This window comes from Adiantum capillus-veneris, chromosome 11 (assembly GCF_014529385.1).
Source record: "Adiantum capillus-veneris isolate H3 chromosome 11, ASM1452938v2, whole genome shotgun sequence".
Lineage (NCBI taxonomy): Eukaryota > Viridiplantae > Streptophyta > Polypodiopsida > Polypodiales > Pteridaceae > Adiantum > Adiantum capillus-veneris.
In genome coordinates, this window is record NC_140941.1 from 16,287,038 (window position 1) to 16,314,265 (window position 27,228).

General features: G+C 43.9%; 1 protein-coding gene across 2 annotated transcripts; it reads right to left on the reverse strand.

Annotated features, from left to right (window-relative positions):
* Positions 1-2,923: 2,923 nt before the first annotated feature.
* On the reverse strand, positions 2,924-26,240 carry SE (C2H2 zinc-finger protein SERRATE (SE)). 2 transcript variants are annotated; one of them, XM_086522869.1, is made up of 13 exons: positions 25,632-25,768; positions 24,488-24,769; positions 24,212-24,291; positions 24,046-24,094; positions 23,893-23,967; positions 23,743-23,817; positions 23,298-23,345; positions 5,244-5,312; positions 4,383-5,162; positions 4,253-4,295; positions 3,795-4,168; positions 3,446-3,694; positions 2,924-3,370 (listed from the first exon to the last, which is right to left on the reverse strand). In XM_086522869.1, the coding sequence occupies exons 3-13, from the start codon at positions 24,288-24,290 to the stop codon at positions 3,310-3,312; spliced, it is 1,902 nt and encodes a 633-aa protein (XP_086378995.1). In that variant the 5' UTR covers position 24,291; positions 24,488-24,769; positions 25,632-25,768; the 3' UTR covers positions 2,924-3,309. The 2 variants fall into 2 exon arrangements, with proteins under 2 accessions (XP_086378995.1, XP_086378994.1); XM_086522868.1 differs by lacking the exon at positions 24,488-24,769 and having other exon boundaries at positions 25,632-26,240.
* Positions 26,241-27,228: the final 988 nt, after the last annotated feature.

Genomic DNA, 27,228 nt, shown 5'->3' on the forward strand with positions numbered 1-27,228 from the left:
TCTGTAAACCTTATCATCAATTTTGAGTAGTGAAGAAGAAGGAGAAGCTTTCAATGTCCATCTCCATTATGTGCTCTCTCGGTTGTGTGTGTGGGCTTGGAAGAGCTCAAGCTATCTCTCTCTCCCCAGAGCTATGCACCAAACGAGGATCACTATAAAAGCGACTGTAGAAGAAAACTTTCTGTGAGTGCTATGTTGTACAGAAGCCCACTAATGGAAGCATAAAAGGCATCAAAACTATATTTCAATGATTGGCAGTCTTTGTCGTTTGGAGGATATATATATCTTCCAAGAAAATGCAAGAGAGTTCTCCTACAAATGTGCATGATGACATTGTCTCTCGATGAAGCATATGCTTATGTCAAAAGGTCCAAAGATGCCTATATTGTAGAGGATTTCTCTAGCAAGTAAAAGTAAGGATGCATTGAGACAAACGTGACAAATAAAACTCATAGTTTGTTTTGTCAGCGCCTCCTTGGTTTGCATACAATGGAGGTAATATTGATAGTCTAATAAGCATATGCTTATGTCAAAAAGGTCCAAAGACGCCTATACTGGAGAGGTTTTCTCTAAAACAAAGTATGTGCCTTATCCACGTAGGCCAAAGAGGGAAACACGCATCGACCTCTCTTTCTCTAGTCGTGTCGTGACCATGTTTGATTTTTTACAGGTACTCTTGCCCTTCAAAAAATTTCAATACTGAATTTTGGGGGGGGGGGGGGGGCGGCGTTTGTTTCCACATTTTTACTTTTAAAAAGCAAGCAAAATATGAACTCAATAGTACACATATGAGTAGATCTCCACATGTTGTTCGTGAAAGGTGGATTAATGGTCTCTGCACATCTAAGACCATTAATTCACATATTCTTCTTGAAAGGTGGATTAAGGGGACCACCACTTTTTTTTTGGGGGGGGGAGGGGGGCAGGGGCCTCGTTATTAATTGACACCTCCATTTGGGAGTGGGATCAATGGCTCACGATCAAAGGGTAGAGGTGAAATAAAAGCATCTCCACCGTGCAAATATTAATTATTTAGTTTTTGAAACAAATCTTTTATTTAGTTCTAGAAACAAATCTTTTGGGTACGCAAAAGCGATGCCTGTTATGACGTTTGCAGCGCTGATGTGACAACGCATTGCACCCTGCTCACCATTGAAACTATTTTGCTCTCGTTTTTGTGACGTGATCACCGGTTGATCGTGACCATTGGATTGCCTGCGGAATGCAAAAAGATTCTCACCTTCTCGGGTCCGAGACTTGAACCCACTACCTCTCCCCCACGAGATCGACTCTAACCACTAGGCTAAAGCACGCTCGTTGGAAGGTGTGTGTAGGATAAGTTTATAGATCATGGCGTCGCAGACAAGTTTACACCTAGTTCACACCAAGTTCACACTAAGTTCACACCAAATTTGGTGTGACGTGCAAGCCCTCCCCGGTTCACACCGTGTTCACATCAAGTTTACACCCGAGTTCACACCAAATTTGGTGTGGTGCACATATCTCCGAATTCACGCTTCGCTCACACCTAGTTCAAACGTCCGTCGGACGGCTTGGATTGCAACTACCTCGCGACGCCTACTGGAGGCCATTGATCCCACCTCCCTGGGGAGGTGTCATTTAGTGACGGAGGGGGGGGGGACACTTTTACTTGTGAAAAGCAAGCAAAATACCCAAAAATGGGTAAAATGTTCAACAAAAAAGATCATAGCCTTGGTTTTACCTTGTTAATCCTCTAAGGCAAGGTCCCATATATTATCTCAAATGACAGTATTAGCTGTTTACATAATGCAAGGAAAGCTCTTCATGGCAGCCTATATGACAATCTGCACTCTTCAACATACTACCTGTTAAGGGTGTAGTCCCAATCTTCATAGATCGTGTGCAACTGTTCATGGCACCCAGCTAGCGTTTGGCTATATGAAATACCACCTCTTCACAGCAATTAGGCCAATCTTCTATGAAGAATTGCAATGCCCTTTCTTGGTGCCAGATGTTAACAGCTCATGTGCAATCACACAAGTTGAGCTATTTGCAAGTAACAAAAAGCTACTGTAGCCGACACACGACCACACGTGTTTATTAGCAAGAGTTCAACAGAAAGAGTTCAGCATATCTATGCTTCATATTCCTGTTCCTATCATAGGTGAAACAGTAGTGCTAGAGCATATTGTCACAAGTGCTTTACAAAAGAATCCACACCATTAACAAAAGAACAAACCTCAAAAAACACAAACTTTGTTTGCAACAAAAATTTACATAATTCTTAAGAATTAAAAGTAGCCTTGACACTGCAAGACGACCCCCTTCCATCGCGTGCACTGTAATCAAGGAGTTCCAGTCATTCATGCAAGGCACGATCAAATAGAGCAGTGGTTCCTCAGATCTTTTAAGTAATCCTTGAGACCATTTACACCACAGATAATATCGCTTCAAATTTCTCCGGAAGGACAGTTTCATAAGAGCTCTTTCCAAGAGACAATAGAAGCCAAGGAAGGTGTAGGGCTTGGAACCATGTAATAATGAACTGAAATTTTCTTTTTGTTCGAAGCTAATGCAAGCTACAAAAATGAGAATGTGCAGCAGTCCAAACAGATGGACATCAGGCTGGTTCAAAAAGAGAGAATAACCAACGCATTTACATGCAAGCAGCTAATACGCATTAAATCTCACTTGTAACAAACCTTTGGCATATATATAGACTTGTCTAGGTTACTGCACTACAAATTGGCCAATACTGAGCACCGACATTGCACATGACAAAAGGAACAATATTTAACCCACTCTAAAACTGGCCTGTTAAATGGCAAAATCTAGGTACCATATAATCAGATCTCCTTACGAAGTGGCACACAACCTTGCCGTTTCAATAATAACGTTTTGAAAAACCTACACTTTTCTTCAAGACAGATCAAACCCAACATGCAAAAAGGCAGCAGATATTTCTGACACAATCAGAAACCTGTAAGCATTACAGTACATGTACAAAAACAATAACAAGGGGTGTACATTGCAATTGTATTTCAATTACTAAAGCTTGTGGCATTTTCTTCACAGGATTTGATGCAGCACCTGTCAATAACCACAACATCGTTGTTGAGGTAGGCAACATACAAAACTATCAGAAACACTTCTTGCTTATGTGAGCACTGAATGCAAGTGGTTGCTGATCAGGTATAGACACCATTGCTGAAATGCCATAGAATGCATGAGCAAATAGCAGGTTCATATCCCCCTCATATTTCTCGTGAAAAAGCTTTTATCTGCATCAAACACTCTCCTCGAAATATGCTCCGGGCGACCAGGACATCATAGACTTCTGTAGTCAATAACTGTAACTTCATCCTCCGGTGCGTCCAAATCTCGGTAACTGGTTGTGGAGTTCAAAATGAGTACTTCAAGGTAACTAAAAGGTTAAGATGAACAATAATCACTGGGTGCATACCTTCGAAGAGGACGTCTTGAGTCCGGTCGCATGCTTGGTAAAGGCAGTGGCAAAGGTGGCGTTTCAATTAAACCTGCCCCCATTCTTCCCCCGGAGGGCCCAGCCCGCTTCCTACTGCCACGAGCATTCCCCCCTTCACTATCAAATGGTCCATCATAAACTCCTGGATGGAAAGACCCTGCACCACCTTGCTCTCTCCACAAGCGCATAGCAACCTCTGGAGGAGCAGGAACGAAAGGCCCTAGAGGTCTGCACCAATGATAAATATGCTCAACCAACAATGCACAATACAGGGTCTTGAGCTTACTACATACCATAAGTTATACTTTCCCAAAAAACAAAAGCATACCCCGCGCCTGGAACAGGCATCAAGACAGGAGGCATGCCCATATCAGCACCAAACGGAGGAGGTCCACGAATGCCACCAGGTCCAGTGAAAGGATCAAACATTGGTGTATCACCCCTACCTGATTCAAACGGCCCTGCAGAATCAAAGGGGGCACCTGATTGCTGGAACTCCTGTGAGGGGGACTGTTCACCATTGCGTTGTTCAAACTGCTCATCATCCTGAGCTTTCTCCTGTTTATCCAATTTATCGCCATCCCTAGACGCCCGACTTCCTCTCTCTATCTCGCGAGATCCTCCCCGCCCAGGAACTGGCAGGGGCAAACCAGCATTCACCCGTGAAGGCTCATCAGGACGAGGTCTGCGAGCCCTGTCCTTCTGGGCAAAACATAAACATTATCAATATCAGGTGCTGTTTTGGATGACAAACAAGTGTAATAAGCAAAAAGGACGCAGTCGTACCTGGGTGGCCATGACTGGAGTGGACCCAGGGGCCTCAGCATCACTGTGATCATCACAACCAAGAGCTGTTCATGCGATTGTGAAAAACGAAATAAGAGTCAATAAGGCTTCCAATGATGTGACAGTGTACCTCATGTAATTCTCGAAATATAACTCCTCATGTACTTTTGCAGCTACTTCTAGAACTAGCTCAGGATGTTTCAACTTCAAGTGTTTTTGCACAAATTCAGGCCCATGAAAAAGCTTTGTGCAATTTTTTGCTCCACAACCATACTTCCACCCATACTTCTCATCCTTTATCTTTCGAATAAGGGGTTCTAGAGCCTGTGCCGTAGTGATTTCAATTTTGTCCTTGGCCAGCATGATCTCTAAGGGATCTTGACCTTGTAATCTGCTTTGCCAAGTCGTATCAATCTTCTTTTCCCATTCAGCCCCATCTTCATTCACTTTGCTATCTCCTCTCACATGCCGTATGACTTTAGGCTGTTCCTTGTACTCCTTGTAGCCATAATAGTCGACAAAATGAACACGCCATAAATACGTTATCACCACATCTAAAAGCTCCACACCTTCATAACCTTTAACTTGGTTTGCACCTCTAACAATGACAATAGGGTTGATTATACCACCACTTAAAGATCTCTCTCCATCAGACTTGTCCGTGTCTGACGTCACCAGAATATTTCTTTCGAGTCCTTTTTCGGCATCCAATTTCCTAGCAAGCTCTCGGGCCTGTTCAATATCTTTCTCAATCCTTCTTGGTTCACAAGAAACGGCAGGAGCCTTAGGGGCCGCATCCAACTCTTGGTCTTTAGCAAAACCCCGCCCATTCCTCCTCCTCCTGTCATCTGCCTCCTCATCTGAAGCTTCATTTGCATTTTGAGCATTTTGCCCGGTAAAGTTCGGGCTTCTGTACAGCAGGGAAACCAACACATTCATAAACACAGATGGCCACATAGAGAAAGCATAAGTATAGATATTCTCTTATTACATGTCAAGATTCCCAGATTCCAGCTCTGAATGGAACTCTCTTGCAGCTGATTTACATGCCTCATTCCTCCTGCAGTGACCGCATTGGTAAAGAGGTTTAAGGATAAAAGCAACCAAAGCATATAGAAATAGCAACAGCTGTTGATCTCCCAGTAGGCCCAGCACACACACATTGCACATGTAAAATACAGTTATATAGCTAGCTTCCAGATGTAAGCTTAGCATAGAACATTTCTGGACTCTCTTCAAAAACAAGTGCATTTTAAAACTGGCATTGATAAAGGTCTGTAGAGTATTCAATCTTGACATTGATCTAATTAATCACCAGTCGCTTCCATCAAATGGGATCAACTACATATATATTCAAGTGAAAAGGAATAAAGCAGGAAAAAGTCTGAAGTACACCTACACTGTCCCTTAAACAAAAAACAACACAAACGAGAAGAAGCAAGGCTTGATAACCAGCACCTGCTAGAGCAAGGTAAGAGATGAATTCGCCGATGCACACAAACTTGATTGATGGCACAGCGAATTCATCGAATGCGTTGCAACTTTTGATACATATGACAAAACAGCTCAGTAAAGGGCCCTTCCAGTCTGCGCATCTACGGAATTTCTACTTTGAGTCGGAATTGATATTTTAGACTTTTAGCTACCATTTCTTTCTTCACACTGGTGAGTGGTTAATTTCTTGCAGATGAACTGCAAGTTCATTCACTGTTAACCACTAAGTAGGTGTAGGAAGGCAAGTTAACATGTGTGTGACAATGTGTTGTGACATACTCTCAGTTCCCTGCAGTACCTATTACCACCACATCCCCGGTAAAAATATGCACGCACACGCCACACAAAGGTTTACATACTACATTTTTGTCGTGGCTCTAGCAATAAAGCTGATATTTGTGACAAAATGTCAATGGTGACATTATGTATAGTGTGCAATTTGAAGAGTTTTGGAACTTACATGTTTGTAACAGATACACCTAAGGCCCAGAATCACCTTATGATGACTTTATGTATAATATGAAATTCGACAAGACATGAAGTTTGAATATTTGCAAAGAAAATACATAGAATCTAGACAAATCCACTTTATACTGAAATGCAACCACTAGACTCGTGGTCGACATGACTCATCCACGAGACAACAAACCAGGTTGACCAAGGATAATGGAGGAACATGACAACAATAACAGGAGAGGAAATGGAAAATTGAAATGGGGTCTGTCACAAGACGGGCAGAAAAGAACAGACTGAACAGACTTTTAGCACTTCAATAACAACTGAATTGAGAGAGAGAGAGAGAGAGAGAGAGAGAGACGACACACGACACGGTGCCACAAACTGCTGACGTGTCAAAGCCCTGAAGAAGGGAGCCAACTTGCAAATGTCGGCCGAGGGACCTAAACCCTAAGAAGGACAAGTAACAAAAGAAGAATTCCTACCAACTTATGGGGACCCGTCCAATGGGGCCCCAAGTGACAAAGGATTAAAAATAAAGCAGGACCTACACACAAAGAAAGACTTGCGCCAACACTGATGACGTGGCAGTTGTACGATCAAATTCCGAAAACTGCACTGACATGATGATGTGGCAAACTGTACGGATTATCGTGTTTTGCACTGACTACTGACATGGCAGTTGTGCGAAATTCCGTGATTTACGCTGGCAGCTTTTTGGCGTTGCTTTTGGACCAGAAGCTTTTGAGTTTGAAGGATTTTCATGTAAAACTGCTTTTGGAGCCTGGGGCCTTTAAATATGAGGCTAGGGCTCATTCTTTAGCATGCTTCTTGAAGAAGGTGCAGGGTCTCGAGTACCAGCTTGTACTGTGTTGATGCAATATAAAGAAATACCGAAAGAGGCGCCAAGGTTTGGGGCCAATACTCTCTAGGGTGGAATCCCTCCACTCCGTGTCGCGTGTCGTCTCTCTCTTTCAGATCAGTTGCTAAAAGTCTGTTCTTTTCTATTGGCATGTGGTGCCCGTCTTGTGACAGTGGTATCAAAGCATCAGGCGTGTGCTTTTCTGAAAGCATACCGGTCCTATTAAGGAGCAGATAGAGCAAGATTGCACTTTCAAAAGCTCAGTGGAAATTTTAGCTGCGTGCTCCGACCCCGGGCTCACTAGCCACTCCCACCCTTACTTCATCACGCATGAGGCGCACTCCCGTCTTCACCACTCATGTCTTACAGGGCATACATAAGCCATAAAGATCACTTGTAAGAGAAGGATCCAAGATCTGTTTCGAGTCACTATTTTTCTCAAAAGCAATGCTATGCAGATGTTGATGTCTATAGTTACCAAGCAGCACTTGGCAAGCTTTCAAGAAAATTTTTGCCCGAAGTTATATGGTTTCTGACATCTTCCTTTGGAGTGCAACTTCTGGCAGAGGGGGGTATCCGGAAATGCTTGCCATGGAAACCCTAGTAGATTATAACTTGAAATTTCTTGACATCTCCCAGTAGATGTCTCTTCACGAGCAGATGACCTTGGAGGTTTACTATAATTGCTATCTTTGGACTACCATCGCCGCCAAAGAAACATTGTTTGTCCAAGAGCTAATGGACCATGCTGTGCTCAGCTATTACCCTATGGAATGAACCTAACCCTAATTTTTTGGTGCAGGTTTCAGGATGGAAAGTCAATCGACTTTTCGAGCCCGACTGATGTCGAGATTGCTTTTTAAGTTTGAAATCTGTTTGAGAACTTGTTTGGTGATCCTGTTTGGAATTTGTTTGAAATGGATGGTATCTGTTTTGAACCTGTCTTGGTGCCAATTTCAATTGTTTGACTCTCGTTTGATATTGATTTCAATGGTTGGTGATTTTACTACCGGGTGGAGAAGTGAGAAATAATGTTTTAGTATTGTTTGAACCTCGGAACGACGCAGGCCAATGCCTGAGGAGCGTTTCGTTGTATGTGTGAAAACCTCCAAATGACGCAAGTCGATGGCTAGGGAGCGTTTGGTTGTATGCTTGTAAAATAATTGTTGTTGTGACTCTCGGCCCGAACCTGGATGGTTATGCGGGAGGAGTAGTAAGAAGTCTGAGCAATGGTTACTCTCAACACCTCCAGACGACACAGACTACAGTCTGGGAGGCGTTTGGTTGTACAAGGCCTCTATATCTCCCGACCCGAACCTTTTTAGGTTATGCGGGAGGAGTGATGAGAGAGTCGTTGAATATCTCTCGGCTGGGACCTTGTTAGGTTATGCGGGAGGAGTGTTCATGGGCAGCTTTATCTTTCTATGTCTTGTAGCATGCATATGTGAGCATTTGTGTTGCATTGTGATGTGCCACCCATTGAATTTTCCTAATTGGATGAGATTGCTTGGGTATGTAATTTTAGTGCATCAAGAAACCCGTGGAAGCTCAGTACGGTATGGGTGTGATGGTTAATTTTACTGTTCCGGAATATTAAGAGTTCCGATATGGACGAAAGGAGAAGCTAACTAAAGAGCCAAGATGAGAAGCTAACTCCTTAACAAAAAGAGCCAACTGATTCTACTTTGTAATGTCCCTCGGAATGACCCTCCGAAATTTTTTGAGCCAACTTGAGTTGTTTTGCAAGTATGCTGTAATTGCAGACGATTACTCTCTTTTAAGAAGGGGAGATGTCACAAACTGCTACGTGTCAAAGCCCTGAAGAAGGAAGCCAACTTGCAGATGTCGGCTGAGGGGCCTAAACCCTAAGAAGAAGAAACAACAGAAGAAGAAGTCCTACCAACTTATGGGGACCTCGTCCGATGGGGCCCCAGATGACATAAAGGATTAAAAATAAAGCAGGACCTACACACAAAGAAAGACTTGCACCAATATTGATGACATGGCAACTGTACGATCAAATTCTGGAAATTGAGCTGACATGATGACGTGGCAAGCTGTACGGATTTCCACATTTTGCGCGCGCTGACTACTATACGAATTCCGTGATTTTCGCTGGCAGCTTTTTGGCACTGCTTTTGGACCAAAAGCTTTTGAGTTTGAAGACGTTTCATGTAAAACTGCTTTTGGGGCCTAGGGCCTTTAAATATGAGGCTAGGGCTCATTCTTTAGCATGCTTCTTGGAGAAGGTGCAGAGTCTCGAGTACCGGCTTGTAATGTGTTGATGCAATATAAAGAAATACCGAAAGGGCCGACAAGGTTTGGGGCCAATACTCTCTGGGATGGAATTCCACCACTCCGAGTCGCATGTCGTCTCTCTCTTTCAGTTCAGTTGTTATTGAAGTGCTAAAAGTCTGTTCAATCTATTCTTTTCTATTGGCACGTGGTGCCCGTTTTGTGACACACTGAGTGGCAGAATTGAGTATTGGCCCCAAACTTTGGCGCCCCTTTCGCTATTTCTTTAAATTGCATCAACAAAGTACAAGTCGGTACTCCAAACTCTACACCTTCTCCAAGAAGCATGCTAAAGAATGAGCCCTAGCCTCATATTTAAAGGCCTCAGGCCCCAAAGGTAGTTTTACATGAAAAGCCTTCAAACTCAAAAGCTTCTGGTCCATGCCAAAAAGCTACCAACGTAAATCACGGAATTCCGTACAACTGCCACGTCAACAATCAACACAAAAGGCGGAAATCCGTAGAGTCTGCCACATCATCATGTCAACGCAATTTTCGAAAATCCGTACAATCTGCCACGTCAACAGGCCAGCGTGAATTGCGGATTCATCTTCTGTTGCTTCTGCCTCTTCACTTAGGGTTTAAGCCCCTCGACCATGATCCACAAGTTGGCTCCATTCTTCAGGACTTGACATGTCAGCAGTTTGTGATATCCCCCCTTCTTGAGAGAAAGTAATCATCCGCGATTACAGCATATCTGCAGAACAACTCAAGTTAGCTCAAAAATTTTCGAGGAAATCGGTTCGCTCTTTTTGTTAAGGAATTAGCTTCTCTTTTCGGCTCTTTTCATCAAGGAGTTTGCTTCTCCTTTCGTCCAGATCGAAACTATTGATATTCCGACGTAGTAAAATTAGCCATCACACCAAGACCTCACTGATCTTCCGCGGGTGCCTTGATGCACTAAAATTACATACCCAGTCAATCTCATCCAATTAGGAATATTCAGTGGTTGGCACATCACAATGCAACACAAATGCTCAAATATGCATGTTACAAGACATAGAAACATAAAGGCGCCAATGACCCGCAAATAACCATCCAGGTCCGTGCCATGAACTATTCAACGACTCCCTCATCACTCCTCCCGCAAATAACCTAAAAAGGTCCAAGCCATGAGATATAGAGGCCTTTTACAACCAAACACCCCCCAAATTGCAGCCTGCTTCGTTTAAAGGTGCTAAGAGTAACCACTACTCAGACTTCTTAATACTCCTTCCACATAACCATCCAGGTCCGGGCAGAGAGTCACAACAACAATACTCTCCCCATAAATAACCACAAGGGTCCGGGCCATGAGTAAAAACAGCACTTTTCAATCATTCAATACTCCACCCGCAAAAAATCACAAGGGTCCGGGCCATGAGTATAAACAAGCATTCTCAAACATTATTTCTCACTACTCCACCCGGGAGTAAAACCACCAATCATTGAAACCATTATTAAAACCAGAGTCAAACAATTCAAATTGGCACCAAGACAAGTTTCAAAACAGATACCATCCATTTCAAACAAATTCCAAACAAGATCACCAAACAAGTTTTCAAACAGATTTCAAACTTAAAAGCAATCTCGACGTCAGTCGAGCTCGAAAAGTCGACTGACTTTTCATCCTGAAACCTGCACCAAAAAATTAGGATTAGGTTTATTCCATAGGATGTAGCTGAGCACAGCATGGTCCACTCTTGGACAAGCAGTGTTTCTTAGGCAGCGATGGTAGTCCCAAGATAGCAATCACACTAAACCTCCAAGGTCATCTACTTGTGAAGAGACATCTACTAGGAGATGTCGAGAAATTTCAAGTTATAATTTGCTAGGGTTTCCATGGCAAGCATTTCAAGATACCCCACTCTACCAGAAGTTGCACTCCGAAGAAAGATGTGAGAAACCATATAACTTTGGCAAAATAATTTTCTTGCAAGCTTGCCAAGTCCTTGGGATGTGCGGCTTGGTAGCTATAGACATCAACATCTGCATGGCACTGCTTCTGAGAAAAACACTGACTCGAAAAAAATCTGGATCCTTCTCTTGCAAGTGATCTTTATGGCTTATGCCCTGTAAGACATGAGCAGTGAAGACGGGAGCGCCCGATGCGCGATGAAGGGTGGAAGTGGCTGAGAAGTCCGGGGTCGAGGAAAGCTATAATTTCCAATGAACTTTGAAAGCGCGATCTTGCTCTGTCTGCTCTTTAGAAGGACCGGTATGCTTTCAGAAAAGAACACGGCTGACGCTTTGATACCACTGTCACAAGACGGGCACCACATGCTAATAGAAAAGAACAGATTGAACAAATGAGAGAGACGACACGCGACACGGAGTGGCGGAATTCTACCCCAGAGAGTATTGGCCTCAAACCTTGGCACCCCTTCAATATTTCTTTATATTGCATCAACACAATGTCACGATTGTGACTTGTTACACTCTTCTTGATTCATTACACATGCAGATGCGAAGTGTGACTAACCCAGGAGGACTCCTGTTCTCGAATGGTCACACCCCTTCGCCCAAAAGACATACCTCTTCGCCAAAAGCCACACTCCTTCGACGACTGGTCACACCCCTTCACCTTACGGATGCGACTCTTCACCCAATGGTTGCAGCTCTTCGCCGAAAGGATGTGTCTTTTCGCCTAAAGTCATGTCTCTTCACAAAGAGACATGCCTCACTGATGACTATTCAATTCCTATAAAAGGAACCCTTGTATCACACTTTCAATCAATCAAACACAGAGTCTTCTAAGTCTTGTTCTAAGTGCAGTTTCAGATTCTTAAGTCTTAATCATGAGTTTAAGTACTTAATTAAGGATTAGCGACTAGAATCCTTACAGTGGTATCAGAGCAAATTTTTCCCGGGACCCGAAGGTTGTGAGCCTCTCACCCTCGCCCCTACTCTCCCCCTTCCCGGAGTTGTATGGAAGCAGAAGAAAGATGGCCAGGACCCATGTCAGCATGAGGTAATCTTTTCTCAAACACTTACATAAAGATAAGCAGAAGATGGTAGACAAAGTAGGTGTTGCGGCGTACCGGTTGCAATTCCAGACTCTTCGCGAGGACAGGATGAGTTGCACTCTTTCCTTCTTGCGCAAGTGACGCAAGCCAGTGCTTCCAGGCGTTCCCTTCACCAGGCAGTGCTTCCAAGCCTTCCCTTCACCAAGCACCTCGCAAAAGGCAACAAAACGCTGGCAACGCAGGCTGTATTAGATTTCGGCAACAGCGTACTTTTTTATTGGAAGCAACGCAGCGTTTCAATTAAAATAAAGAGGCCGGCGCTGGATTTAAAATAATAGGCCACCCTTTTAATTAAAAAGGGTTTTTTGCCGACCACCCAACCCAACTCTTAAGTGACACCCTTTGGGGAATAATTAAAAACAAAAGGCCAACGGCAGCCAGCGCAATGACAAACCAACGCCAGCGTGAAGGAAATCCATCGCCCTCTCTTCTGCTAATTCTCAGCGCTACCCATTATGGCCATCGCCAGGTGCACACACGGGCTTGTTCAAGGTCATGGGAGACGATGCCCTCGACGTGCTCGTCAATTTTCTCTCGTACATAGACGAGGTGCCCGAAGAAATATTGCCAGAAAATCCTCCTCAAGCTCTCGAAGTGATAATTATACCAGATACCCCCGTACCAAAACTCGTACCCGAACCGAAACCCGCATTCGAACCGGAAGTAATTCTCATTTCGGATTCCCCATCTCCAGTTCCAATTCCAGAGGAAAGACAGGTTCCCGACTTCATTCCGGCACCCGAGCCTGCTCCTGTACCTGCATTACAGCCAGCAGTGTTGCCACAAAATTACCTGGTTTATGTCACTCATCGGCATGCCTCGCGCTCACAGGGTTGGGTGGTGTGGCATATCATAGTTACGTGCGAGCCACTTCATTTGCCACACTACGAGCACATACTGAGCCGGTACCCCCACTTGGCCTATTCTCTGACAGAGTGTCGCGTGGATTCAGTAAACGACATCATTTTCCAGCAGCCTTTAGTTCGGGTTCACAGCGAGTTACAGCTTCCGGACTACACGCCTTTGATGCCAGACGACACACCTCCTATCGACGAGGTGGAAGATGGGAGTGGGACGCAGCATCAGCAGCAACTTCACCCTTTTAAGGCAACCACACCTCTCCAGCCTCTCCGAGATATTCCCTCTAAGCCGTCAAAATGTCAGAGACAGACAGTGCTGCACCAGACGATCCGATAGCCATCCTCAGAGAACAGATGTCCGTCCTCCAGGAGGCCCTCTCCACCGGTCTTGCATCGATGATCGCACGATTGAATGTCCTGCAAGCCTTTTCTTCTTCGAGGACGCAGCCAGCTACCTATTCAGTTTCTTCGGTAGTAGAGTCAGTTCCTGAGCAAGTCGACGCTCCGTAACCAGAGGTAGACAATCCTGAATTGAAATATCTTTTTAAGATAATAAACACAGCACAGAAAAAGAAAATAGATGCAAAGTTGCCCGAGCCATACAACTGTCGCCGCGATAAGAGCGTGCTGGACCATTGGCTTTTCAAAATGGAGGTTTACTTTTCAAATACTGATCTCATTGAAAGCAAGAAAGTTGCTTTGGCTAGCTCTCTACTAAAGGATACTGCATTCCTTTGGTGGCGTCGCCGCATCAAAGATGGAAAAATCACCGCTACTTGGGACAAATTCCGGCGCGTTCTTTGCAAGGCTTTTGAGCCTGCAAATGCCGATTTCCACGCCCGGTCTTCTCTCCGCCGCCTGAGCCAAACTGGTTCCTTGGCCGCGTACATCTCAGAGTTTCAAAAATTAACTCTTGAGACAGAGACTCTCAATCCTTCCAACAAACTCCACAGTTTTGTTGACGGACTTGAGCCTTCCCTGCGAGATGATGTCCATAAATTTAACCCTACCACACTGAATACTGCAATCGCTTATGTTGAGTGTCTTGGTGACAATCGGCGCCCACTCAGAAGTTTCCTTTCTGGTGATCGAGTTTCCAATTTTGCAAGCTCTTCACAACGTAATTACCAAGGACAAGGTGGTCAGAATCAGCGTTCTTTCTCAGTAGCTCACTCTTCGAGACAATACTTTGCTGGACAAACTTCTTTTCGACCCCAATCTTCTGGACAAGCAGCCAGTTCCAGAGCCTCCTCTTCGGCAAATAATCAGAATCGACGAAACAATCGTCCCAATCATAGAAGGAATTGTCGTCGTGATTTTCGGCCGAATACGTCCTCTGGACAGCAATCCTCTTCATCAGCTCCTTCAACCTCCAACTCCAACCGTACAAGATTATGTACAATTTGTCATGGAGATCGCAGGTGGTATGAATGCCCCAAGAAGCCAAATCCTTCAAACCCTCGCCAGAATTCTCACATGGAGACCACAATTTCAGAACCTATCCACGGCCAACCTCCTGTCCCAGACAAAGGCAAACAAGCAGCACATTGTGTTCGAGTTTCCAAAGTTGTAAGTGCCTTAATGATGAATGCTCGGAATCACGTCACTGCTCCAATGGATCTTTCGAATCAGGTTCTCAGCCTCCTTGGCTTTGTTGGCAAGCAGCCAATCAATGTTCTTGTGGATAGTGGGTGTTCTACTAATTTCTTCAGCACATCTTTGATTACTAAATTGCGCCTTCAAACTCAACCTAGTGAGGCAGCTTACCAAGTAGAACTTGTTGATGGTTCCTTCCTCGAGTACAACAAAAGGATTGAAAAGCTGGATTTTCAAATACAGGATTACCAGGATCAGCTTGGTTTTCCGGTTATGCCTTTGTCACATTACGACTTGATCCTTGGCCAATCTTGGTTATTTCGGTATGATCCAATAATCAGTTTCAGAGATCACTCAATTCGGCTCTTTCACAAGCAACAGGAAATAGAGCTTCATAGTCTTTTCAGTGCCAAACCCATTATATTGGTTTCTGCTTTACAAGTCAAACGGCTGGTTCGAAAACGTGATTGTGCTACTGCCTTAATCATGTTAAGAGATGTTAAACCCGATGCAGAAGAAGCAGAATTTAAATCCTCCTCAAATATTGCCTATTTGCAACAACCCTTCTTTCAACCACATTTGGACTTGTTTCCCGACGAGCTACCAACAACTTTGCCTCCTCGACGTCCCGTGGATCATCCCATTGATTTGATCCACGGCCAACCTCCACCAATTCGAGCCCCTTATCGAGTTTCATACTCAAAATCTCAAGAGATACAGCGGCAGCTAGAAGATTTGTTGGATAAAGGTCATATTCGCCCACGCAAAAGTCCCTTTGGAGCTCCTGTTCTGTTGGTCAAAAAGCAAGATAGATCTATGCGTCTTTGCATCGACTATCGTGCGTTGAATAAGTTGACGATCAAAAACAAGTTTCCCATGCCTCGCATTGACGAGTTATTTGATCAGTTATTGGGAGCAAAGATCTACTCCAAAATTGATCTAAAGTCAGGGTATCACCAAATTCGCATTCGCATTGGTGATGAGTACAAGACGGCTTTTCGCACGAAGTATGGTCACTATGAATCTCTGGTATTACCATTCGGGTTAACCAATGCCCCAGCCTCTTTCATGACGCTGATGAACGAAATATTCAGACCATACTTGGACAAGTTCGTGATCGTGTATTTGGATGACATTTTAGTTTTCTGTCGAACGATGGCTGATCACAAGGAACATTTGAAGCTTGTATTCCAAGTTTTGCGAACCAATGTGCTATACATCAATAAGAAGAAAAGTGATTTCTTCAAGAATCAGGTGGAATACCTTGGTCACATTATTTCTGCCAGTGGCGTTGCAGTCGATCCCAAGGAAATACAGGTCATAGTGGATTGGCTTTTACCGCTCACCATCTCAGATGTGCGCTCCTTTTTGGGACTTGCAAACTTCTATCATACCAAGGTCCACAAATTCTCAGACATTGCAGCTCCTTTGACTGAGCTTACCAAGCAGGATAAACTTCAATGGACTGAAGAATCAGAAAAGTCGTTCAAAGCCCTTAAACACGCCTTGACGACAACTCCACTTTTGGCTATTGCAGATCCTACTAAACCTTTTCAGGTCATGACCGATGCGTCAGATCATGCTTCTAGAGGTGTTCTTATGCAGAATGAGCGTGTCATTGCTTTTGACAGTCGCAAATTTTCAGCCATACAAATGAGATACCCAATTTATGACAAGGAATTTTTAGCCATTGTTCATGCTTACCGCACTTGGAAACACTATCTTCTTGGCGCAGATTCCGTGGTGCAGACAGATCATCAGTCATTGACATACATTTTTACTCAACCTGTGATGAATCCTCGTCAAGGACGATGGGTTGAGTTCTTGGCAAATTTTCATATGATTATTCAATACGTGCCAGGCCTTGCAAATGCAGTTGCAGATACCTTAAGCCGCCTTCCTCGAGCCATCAACTTTGCCATTTCCGGTGTGCAGATGGAAATACCTGCTTGTTTCAAGCATGAGTATTTGACAGATTGAGATTTTGGGGATGCATTTCAAGCTCTTAAATCCTCTACTTCGACTCCTGCAGAGATGAATATGTTTGCAGCTTACGCCATTGTCAATGACTTGTTGTATTACATTGATCGCATTTGTGTTCCACACAATACACCATTGAAAATTTTGATCCAAGAACATCATGAAGTCTCTTTTGCTGCTCATCCAGACATCAACAAGACATACAGATTGTTATCTGCAACATATTTTTGGCCACAAATGCAGCAAGATGTTATCAAGTTTGTCAAGGCTTGTCATTCATGTCAAACAATGAAGGCTTCTCGACAACTTCCTCAAGGGTTACTTCATCCTTTGCCCGTACCTCAAGAAAGATGGAAAGTGTCAACATGGATTTTATCACTACATTGCCTCGTTCTCAAAAAGGCAATGCACAGATTCTCGTAGTGGTGGATCGGTTTTCAAAGATGGCACACTTTATTAGACGTTGCGCAATTGTTTGTGCAACACGTTTTCAGATTACATGGATTACCAAAGTCTATTGTTTCAGACAGAGATCCAAAATTCACAGGGCATTTTTGGACATCCCTTTTCAAATCCCTTGGTACAAATTTGTTATTCAGCTCAGCATACCATCCTCAAACTCATGGGCAGACACAAAGAGTGAATCAAATTTTGGAAGAAATGCTTCGACATTACATACAAATTCGATTGGGATCATGGAAAGAGTATTTGCCACTTGTAGAGTTCGCATACAATAACTCTATCCATTCAGTAACTGGCAATCAGCTTATGGGCATACTCCTCTTATACCGACAAACTTTGTTCTTCAACACAAAGTAGCTCTAGCAGATCAGTCGGTTCAAGAAATGCAAGATGTACTTATTCAAGTACGTGACAAGTTGATTCATGTCCAACAAAAGTACCAAAAACAAGCCAATAAGCATCGGCGACATGCAGATTTCCAAGAGGGAGATTTGGTTTTATTATATGTAGCACCTCATCGCTACAAAACTGTTAAATCGGTCTTTCCAAAGTTGCGCCCTCGCTTCTATGGACCTTTCAAAATAATCAAGAAGTACTCAGTTGTCAGTTACAAGTTGGAACTTCCAATCTCATAGGGAAAACTTTATCCAACTTTCCACATTTCTTGGCTCAAACAATACATACAAGGAGATTCGCCAATTTCAGACTTATCTTCTTATGTGCCAGAAATTGAAGATGAACACATAATTCTTGTTCCAGAAAAGATTCTTGATGTAAGACAAACAGAAACAAGACAAAAGATCACAACAGAATTTCTTGTCAAGTGGATGGATCTTGATGAGTCACTCAACTTGGCAGACGGATGAAGATATGCAACAATACCCAAACCTCCTTCAAGAATTCTTTGAAAAGCGGAAGACTTCCATCTGAACACGGGGTTTTAATGTAAATGGGAGGGAATGTCACGATTGTGACTTGTTACACTCTTCTTGATTCATTACAAATGCAGATGCGAAGTGTGACTAACCCAGGAGGACTCCTGTTCTCGAATGGTCACACCCCTTCGCCCAAAAGACATACCTTTTCGCCAAAAGCCACACTCCTTCGACGACTGGTCACACCCCTTCACCTTACGGATGCGACTCTTCACCCAATGGTTGCAGCTGTTCGTCGAAAGGATGTGTCTTTTCGCCTAAAGTCATGTCTCTTTACAAAGAGACATGCCTCTTCACTGATGACTATTCAATTCCTATCAAAGGAACCCTTGTATCACACTTTCAATCAATCAAACACAGAGTCTTCTAAGTCTTGTTCTAAGTTCAGTTTCAGTTTCTTAAGTCTTAATCATGAGTTTAAGTACTTAATTAAGGATTAGCGACTAGAATCCTTACACATAATACAAGTACTCCAAACTCTGCACCTTCTCCAAGAAGCATGCTAAAGAACGAGCCTAGCCTCATATTTAAAGGCCCTAGGCCCCAAAAGCAATTTTACATAAAAAGCCTTCAAACTCAAAAGCTTTTGGTCCAAAAGCAATGCCAAAAAGCTAAGCATGCTAAAGAATGAGCTTAGCCTCATATTTAAAGGCCCTAGGCCCCAAAAGCAGTTTTACATGAAAAGCCTTCAAACTTTAAAGCTTCTAGTCCAAAAGCAATGACAAAAAGCTGCCAACGTAAATCACGAATTTCGTACAACTGCCACGTCAACAATCAGTGCAAAACACGGAAATCCATAGTTGCCACGTCATCATGTCAATGTAATTTTCAAAAATACGTACAATCTGCCACGTCAACAGACCAGCGTGAATTGCGGGTTCATCTTCTCCTGCCTCTGCCTCTTCACTTAGGGTTTAGGCACCTCTGCCATGATCTACAAGTTGGCTCCATTCTTCAGGGCTTGACACGTCGACAGTTTGTGACATGGTCGGCCAAAGTAAGAGAGCGGGTACGGTGCAAAAAAATATTCCCTTGTTTTTTGCAAAGATGTTGCAATGATGGATACAATGTGATAAATACATCATATAAGTTACTAAATCAACTTTATCTGAAGGAAATATAATTCTAAATCAATTATTGGATAGGTGTCTCAAGCGGGAAAACCCTCTCACGTATAAGAAACAATAGTTCTAATAAATTAATGAAATTATAAGTGAGGGTTTTTCTTGCTTAAACATCCGAGTACAAATATTTCTAGTACGTCATTCCGAGTAATGATGGGAGCACTACGGACGTATCAGTAGGGCCACCAAGAACGGGTACTTCTCATTCGTCGCGTCGAATGGGTGGCAAGAAACGTCAGGCAGAAGTAATTGACCATCCAAAACGGACATCTTTGATGCATCTTGGTGACTGTCAACAAGAGGGTTTTTTGTTTGTCTTCTTTAAATAAGTACTACATATTTTTATTTATTTTCTTTTTGCTTGTTTATCCCCACACCCTTGAAAAGGTGCAAGTGGGCATTGCATGGCCCGCTATTGTGAAACGGTTGCAGCCGAATGGGTATCTCACATCGAGAATCTAGATCAATCAGTCTAGGATTGTTCATGCGTCACAAACTGCTGATGTGTGAAGCCACTGAAGAACAGAGCCAACCTGCACCTCGGCAGACGGGCCTAAACCCTAAGAAGTAACAGAAGCAACAGAAGTTCCCACCAACCTATGAGACCCCATCCGATGGGGCCCAAGTGACCTAAAGACCTTAAATAAAGCAAGACCAATAGAAACACACAAAAATCTCTGGCGTAGAAGATGATGGCGTGGTAGTTGTACAGATGCTCGCAATTTGCATTGGCAATGCCATGTGGTAGCCTGTATGGACACTCACAAGCCTCTCTCAGGCTGAAGCTAGTGGCGACAAGTGCCTCATGACTAGAAATATGGCATTGTGGCCATTGTGGTCGCCGCCACATGTGCCATGCCGATCTCCTCTGTCAAATCTTTATCACCATTATCTCTGTCCAGCTTGCCTTTGCCTTTGTCTCTTTGTGAGCTCATGCGTTTGTCTTTGGCTTCAAACTCCCAAGCCAAACAAAGCATCGTATAACATTTATAACATTGGTTTTCAAACTTTCGTGGGTACTGAGACCGGTATTGTCGACCTCGTCCACTGTGCCTTTGTCTCTGTCCTCAAGCGAAATCGTGCATTTGCTTTTGGCTTAACAATCCCGAGCCAAACAAGTTGACAGTTTCCTTGAGGGCTTCGTTGGAGCATAGGCAGTTGACTGGATGATGGTCGATGAACTTTCCATAATTGATAATTGGTCTTGGTCATTGGTACTCGAGCAACGGTGGGCCATCACGCAAGTAGAAGTCGTAGCAAGCCAAGTTTGATCCTCGGCAAGCCTACACTTCTGCCTCGGCAAGCCTACACTTCTGCCTCGGCAAGCCTACACTTCTGCCTCGCACTCCAAGGCCTCCAATGGTAGTCCTTGAGATGCTCAAAAAACACCTTATTGCCTTCCCAAGCACCTATTGCATGGGCGTTTCAAAATGCAATCAAAAATGTTGCCGACATCGAGCGTCGGTAATTTCACATTGCTTCCACGACATGGTCATTTGAAAAATCAGTTGACAGACTTCTTTGCGACTCCATTGTCCCTGCATTTCAAGAGGTGGGTGATCTCGTTGCTAAAGCTTTGCCTAAGCTTTTCAGAAGACGTCTCAAAATACTGTTCAAGTCCACCCAATCCTTGTTGACGTCCAAATCTGTGGCCAATGTTTCAAAACGCTCATACAGCATTGCTAGTGTCCTCGGCCAGCCTTCCAAAACGCTGCTAAGGGCTAGTCACCAAAACGCAAAGCATATCAAAACACTACCGCTTGCTTGCTGATGAGAAAACGCAAGGTCCTCTGCTTCCTAAGCTTCAGAATGCCGATCCTTGTTCCTCTTCTCCGTGCGGGTTCCCCTCCCTTGCTATCACCGAGCTCAAAGCTCTAATACCATGTCAAAGTCGACAATGTGGAAGCGTACAGCAATGGGGAGAATACGAGAGAGAGAGAGAGAGAGAGAGAGAGAGAGAGACTGTTGAACCAAACAACCTTGGCAATGAGTTGATGATAATACAATGGGGTCCGAGGGTTGCTTATATACCAACATCGATAAATTTCCCTACCTAAACTTTGACAAATAAGTAAAATAAATACCTAAAAGCCAAAATAAATAGTGGGATCACATTGGGAGTTCACTTGAGATGCCAAAACTTTAACAAGGACTTGCCATGGTTTGTGGGCATTCCAAAGGTCATATCCATCTTCATCTCCCATTCGGCGTTGCTCTTGTCAATCTTCCTCCGTAGGGGCAACATAACTTGGTTGGTAACCTTCGACGACATCAGCATTTGCATATCCAGTCATCTGCTCTATTTTCTTGAAGATTCAAGCTGCGAAAGTCGAGGGTGTCAAGGAGAAAATGAAGTACAAATTGAGTGTGATCCTTTGGTTCACACCATCTGCATCAATCCCACATCGAGAAGGATCTAAAGGTGCATCAACTCAGCCCCGGAGGTGACTCGTCTTGAGGAGTTGCCACGGCGACAGTCATCATTCGAGTCAATAGAGTCTGCACTTGAGGTATCGCATGTGTGTACATTCCATTTACGCAATCTAAAGCAACGATGTGGGGAGCCCTTGACTCTCTTTCTCTCTCCGTCTACACAACATACCGCACTCTCATTCCCTCTCTTCACAGAAAAGTAAAAGGAACCATCATTGAAGTTACAAGCAATCACTAACGCAAGGAAAAAAAGGAAAGGATTTGTGGAAGTGTAAAACCTAGATCTTCACCATTTCAGTTCCGCTGCACCTGACAAGAACGTATTACCACGTCCGTTCTAGATCAGACTCGATGGTACTCGAAAGCTTGGAGTTCCCATTCTCAAGGTAAAACCATGTTCCTAGCTCAAGACAAAACCCGATTCCTAGGAACCTCTATTCCTTGCTCAAAATCCTCAAGAACCAAGGTTCTCACCTCTAGAACTTACCGTCTAGACTCAGGGCATCGTATCCCTTTAGCTCTATTCTAACTCTATTCCCAGAGTTCTCTTCCATAGAAATCTTTGCATAACTCTGTTATCTTAAACACGAAATCCCTAATGACCCACTAGAAATATTTGTACTCGGATGTTTCAAGCAAGACAAATCCTCACTTATAAATCCAATAACTCATTTACAATTATATTTCTTTCCAATAAAGCTAATTGAACAACAGAAAGGACCTACATAAGAGTCTTTAGAGTAGACACTTTCACACATCTGCATACAATACCGAATCGGGTACTTTGGCAAACAATGGCAATTAGGGCCATCGACTCCCTTAAGCAAGAGCATCAAGCTCCACCAAGTTCTCTTTCTCCTTTCAATCTCTTCAATCAAACATTCCGTTTCCTGTCCAAAAGGGTGAAACCTTTCATACCCAAACTCCGCATGTCAGAATGATACGTACGAGGCTGAAAGGTCTCACAGTGACCAAGGCCAATCCTTTTGACTCTATGGTGATGGTGGTGGTCTTTGAAGAGATTATGGGGAGGGAAAGGGGATAGGAGGCGCTTGCAAAGGGGACCCTTCAACTTCCCCCACTCCTCCCTCCACAATGACGAGGGCACCTAGATAATTGGCCTTTATTCATGCGAAGACCTCTGTGGATCTACAGATCAACAGCATGTTCAGGTGTATTAGGGGGCTTCCCTCCTCCCTCCCTCATTCATCATTCAAGAGTTGGATAAAGAAATGAAGTGCCCCTTGCAAAATTCAACATAATTCACGCTTAGGGATATTAAGCGACCTTCGTAAAGCCTGAGCTTGATGATTGCCTCCACAAGACAAGCCCTAACATTAGAAAAGGCTATTGATTGCATGCCATCAAATTAAGCTACAAACCTTACAAAACCATGCACTCAATAATCAAAGCCATGCCATCCCTTCCAGATATGGAAAGAATAACATTAAAAATATCATTGAAATATTCAATTGAACCTAGCAAAACAAAATCATCATCATAATAATATTGAACTGAACCTAGCAACCCAAAAGTTTCATACCTTTGAATTGCTACTTGCAAACGTGATGGATCATACTTATCTCGCAACCTGAAAAGAAGTCCTTATCATAAGCTGGATGAAAGGCATGCCAAAACCATTTATCTTTAACACTAACACAACAGCAACTCTACTAATTCTACTTTTTGCCAAATGCGCAATCATTTCAAAGTAGCAATGTGGAATTAATGCCAGAGGAGAATCCCTCCAACACTACTGAAGAAGAGAATCGTACACTGACACAATGTGCAGGGTGGCAAAAGGGTTCTTAAGATTTGAGAACTACTTCTTTGCGCAGTTAAAAAGCCAACTCGCATGCAAGTTGCAAAGTTCTACAACCTCTCCCTACGTAAACCATGCATTCCCTTCCTAGCCCTAAAGGTGAACACCTGTTCCTCAAACTTTCCACTACCAAACTACAAACAGCCAGGTAAACTAATGCAATTACCAGTCCTCCTGCTTATTTTGCTCAAAGAATGCCTTCTTTTGAGTGGAGATGAACTCATTTTTGTACTCGGTGTACCTGGAAAAACCAGACAGGAAAAGTTACTCCAGTTCCGAAAACAACTTCTCCATGGAAGTGCACTGAAATACGGACCTTCGCTCAGCCTCTGCAGGAGAAACATCATCCTCTAACTCAGAGATAAACTGTTTATAGCTCATAAGTCCATCTCTGCACAAACATTAGAAATGACTTTACAGATAATAAATATCAAGCACAGGGGTCATAAAAGGTCTGCAACCAACACACCTGCGAGAACTAGTATCAAATGCATCACTAAAGCCCCCCCTTCCAAAATCTGCACAAGGAAAAACACAACCCTGAGTATAATAGCCATATGAACACATAGGCAGAGGAAACAGAAAACACCCAACACGACCCTGAACATACGAACACATTAGCAGAGGAAACCCACCTGAACGGAATCCATGATGTCTTCCATAGCTTCTTTCATCACCACTAAAACTGTTGCTTCGACCAGGGCCAGGTCCCATCCTGCAATTTTAACACATCCATCATCTTCATGTTTGTCAAAACAAAATAAGACCACGGCAAAGATAATAAGATGAAAAAGCACCACACAAGTAGAAGAAGAGAACCTAACTGGCTCAAAGTCCAGGTATGTACGCTACCCATGTTTCATAATCAGTCAAACTCAAGCAAATACTGGTTTAGTGGTACATGCTCTTACTTGCATTTGAGTGGAGGGACGCAAATCAAACTCCAGGTCACTGCACTTGCCTGCACTCACCTTCAAGAAGAGGCGAGGAACGACACCTGGAGCTACTTGCCTCGCTCAAAAGCTAAGCCCCAGATCCCCTAACCTCTCTGAGTATGAAATTTTGATTTCTGGCAAAAAGTTCACTCCCTACACTCCACTCACTCAACAAAAGCAGCCTCAGAAGGAGACACTCAAAACAGGCTTAACACTCCCCATCTTAACTCATCGCACAGGAGACAGATCTTGAAATGCCTGTTTCAACATAAGCCTGTTAGTCCAATGCACTAACATTCTTAAGCAAAAACTTGGCTTATAACAGAAAAAAACAAAAGAGAAATGCTAGCACTTTGCAGACCAAATGTAGGAGTAGGAGTGACGGAGGCAAAAAAAAACTCCACTTGTACAATAGCAGCAATCATAGCCATGGTGAAATACATGCTTCGCAGCTACTGGAAGAGCCATGAGCTAAAAATTGAAGGCCCAAACATTTTTTGAAAACCATCAGGCAATCTGTGCAATCCCACTTTATCCTGTTTTAGAAATAGTTGAAGGTGGACCATTTTGCTGGCTAAGCTGGATAAAAGCCATGGTCAGTCAGAACTTGTAAAGGAGTAAATTTTGAAGCATAATTAAAAAAACTATGGCTAGACGAGTCCAGTAAAAAGCCCAATTTCACCTGCAGCCTAAAAGGATTACACAAATACTAGACTCGGAGTAATCATCCCAAATTTTGACTAGGCAAAATGACGACCCCACCAATATCATCAGTCCCTGAGAAGGAGGGTAGAGCTGGACATCAAACTATAACTCTGCCATTCACAGGTTACAGAAGCAGGCGTCGTCAAAGAAAAGCAAGCAGAGTGATTCATATGAGAGCGTACAACCTAGAGTGAGCCGAGCTCTAACACATGGCGTCCAAGCATGCAATGTAGGGTTTTCTAACAGAAACGGAAATTAACCAAGTAGATGACCGTTCACTCTACAAAAGGGACAAGGGAAAAAAAAACTGCCTCAGAAAGAAGCAATAATGCAGCTCAGACCAGAAGTTGGCAGTTATATTTTATCCTCCATAAAGACAATTGACATTAGCTTTGATCCTTCCTACCCTTCTCACCTTCTGTCACGTCTCTCATCCATGCTTGGACGCGGTGAGCCACGCCGAGCTCCATCATAATCATCATCCCTCCTGGAACGCTTGTATGAAGGGGAGCGACGTAGAGGGGGGGAGCGGCGATCTCTGTACAGAGGGGGCGGGGAGAGACTTGGAGTTCTGCGTCTCTTGTAATCTCTATCTCTGTCTCTGCCCACTGCACTGCCTGGCCTCTCGTCATCACTTCGCCTGTCAAAGTAGTCACGCCTGGATACCCTGTCGTCGTCCTCGCGACGGTCTCTGGGATCCCTGTCGCGCCTGTTGCTCCGATCATCGACGGGTCTCTCTTTGCGATCCCTGCGCTTGTCTTCGCGCAACAGTGGGGGTTCGGGGGGCATATCCATAACATCTGCCATGACCCAAGACCTCGGTGGTATGCGAGAAGCCCAAGAGGCTGCCAATACAGATTACTATAGAGGTTACAAACAAAGCCTGCGTCGCGGGCAGCAATGGCTCGCACGGGGATGCACAATATTAGTCTGTTAGGTGCTGTGTCGACGAACCCTAAGCAAATTTCTCTGCTTTGCGTGCTACCTGTGGAACAAAGTACGTAAATAATTTGCAAACCCTACAGATTAGAATACAACTGATCTGCTACCGAATAAGGTGTCGTGATCGATTTCGACCTTGATTCTCCAAACAAAGCTTTTGCTCTAGTATTTTGGGTGGGGGGGGGGGGGGGGGGGGGGGGGTTTCTCTAGCTAGCACGAAGGAAAGGGAAGGGGTGTTGCAGACAAGGCGGGCTCGCAGACAACTGATGATCGAGGAGCGGTAAGGTGGCATGGGAAAGCTATAGTGGGAGAAGGCGGCAGCGACTTGAAGGCGAAGGCAAAAGCTATGGGGCCATGGAGGGAAGGGGGGGTTTGCTAAAGTGGGAGGCGGCAGAGGGGAGGCGTTTTTTTTTTCAATTTTGTTTGCAACTTTCTCAACACAGGTGAGCGAATGGGCGTGTGGTCTACAGCAGTTGTCATAAGGTGGACGTCTTCTGCACGCGCATGTTCGAATCGCTCATCCCTTTTTAGAGGGTGACCGTCGAGGATTCTTGAGTTCCAAAGCTGGATCTGGAGGAATCTTGGAACTATTGAATAAACAGGCGTGCGAGCAAGTAGGGGGTGTTAGCCAGTAGGGGGAATCTACAAATTGACTGTGAGTTTTGCTGCTCTGTTACACCAGTGGAAGGATGGAAGTGAACCCGAATCTCAGATCTCCGAAGATTCGTGTACGATATAACCTAGAACCTGCCAATATGTCTTGTCAAATCTTGTTTGAGTTGCTTCATTTAGCAGTATGCGCAAGATGCTTTCATGGTTTTTAGGTTGAAAAGGGGGGGTGACACATGGAGGAGAGAGGGAGGGGCAAAGAGGTGCCACATGTGAGGCTGAAGGCAGAGAGAGAGGGAGATTTCTTTCGCGTGCATTGAAACACCTTCCCTTTGCTCCTATCTTTGCCATGGCTTGCAGGGCAGTGCAGCAAAGAGCTGTACAGCAAGGACAGTTGCAACACATTAGGACATGCATCTCGAGGGGGGCGAGGGAGAGAGAGAGATTTTCTTTTGTGTGTT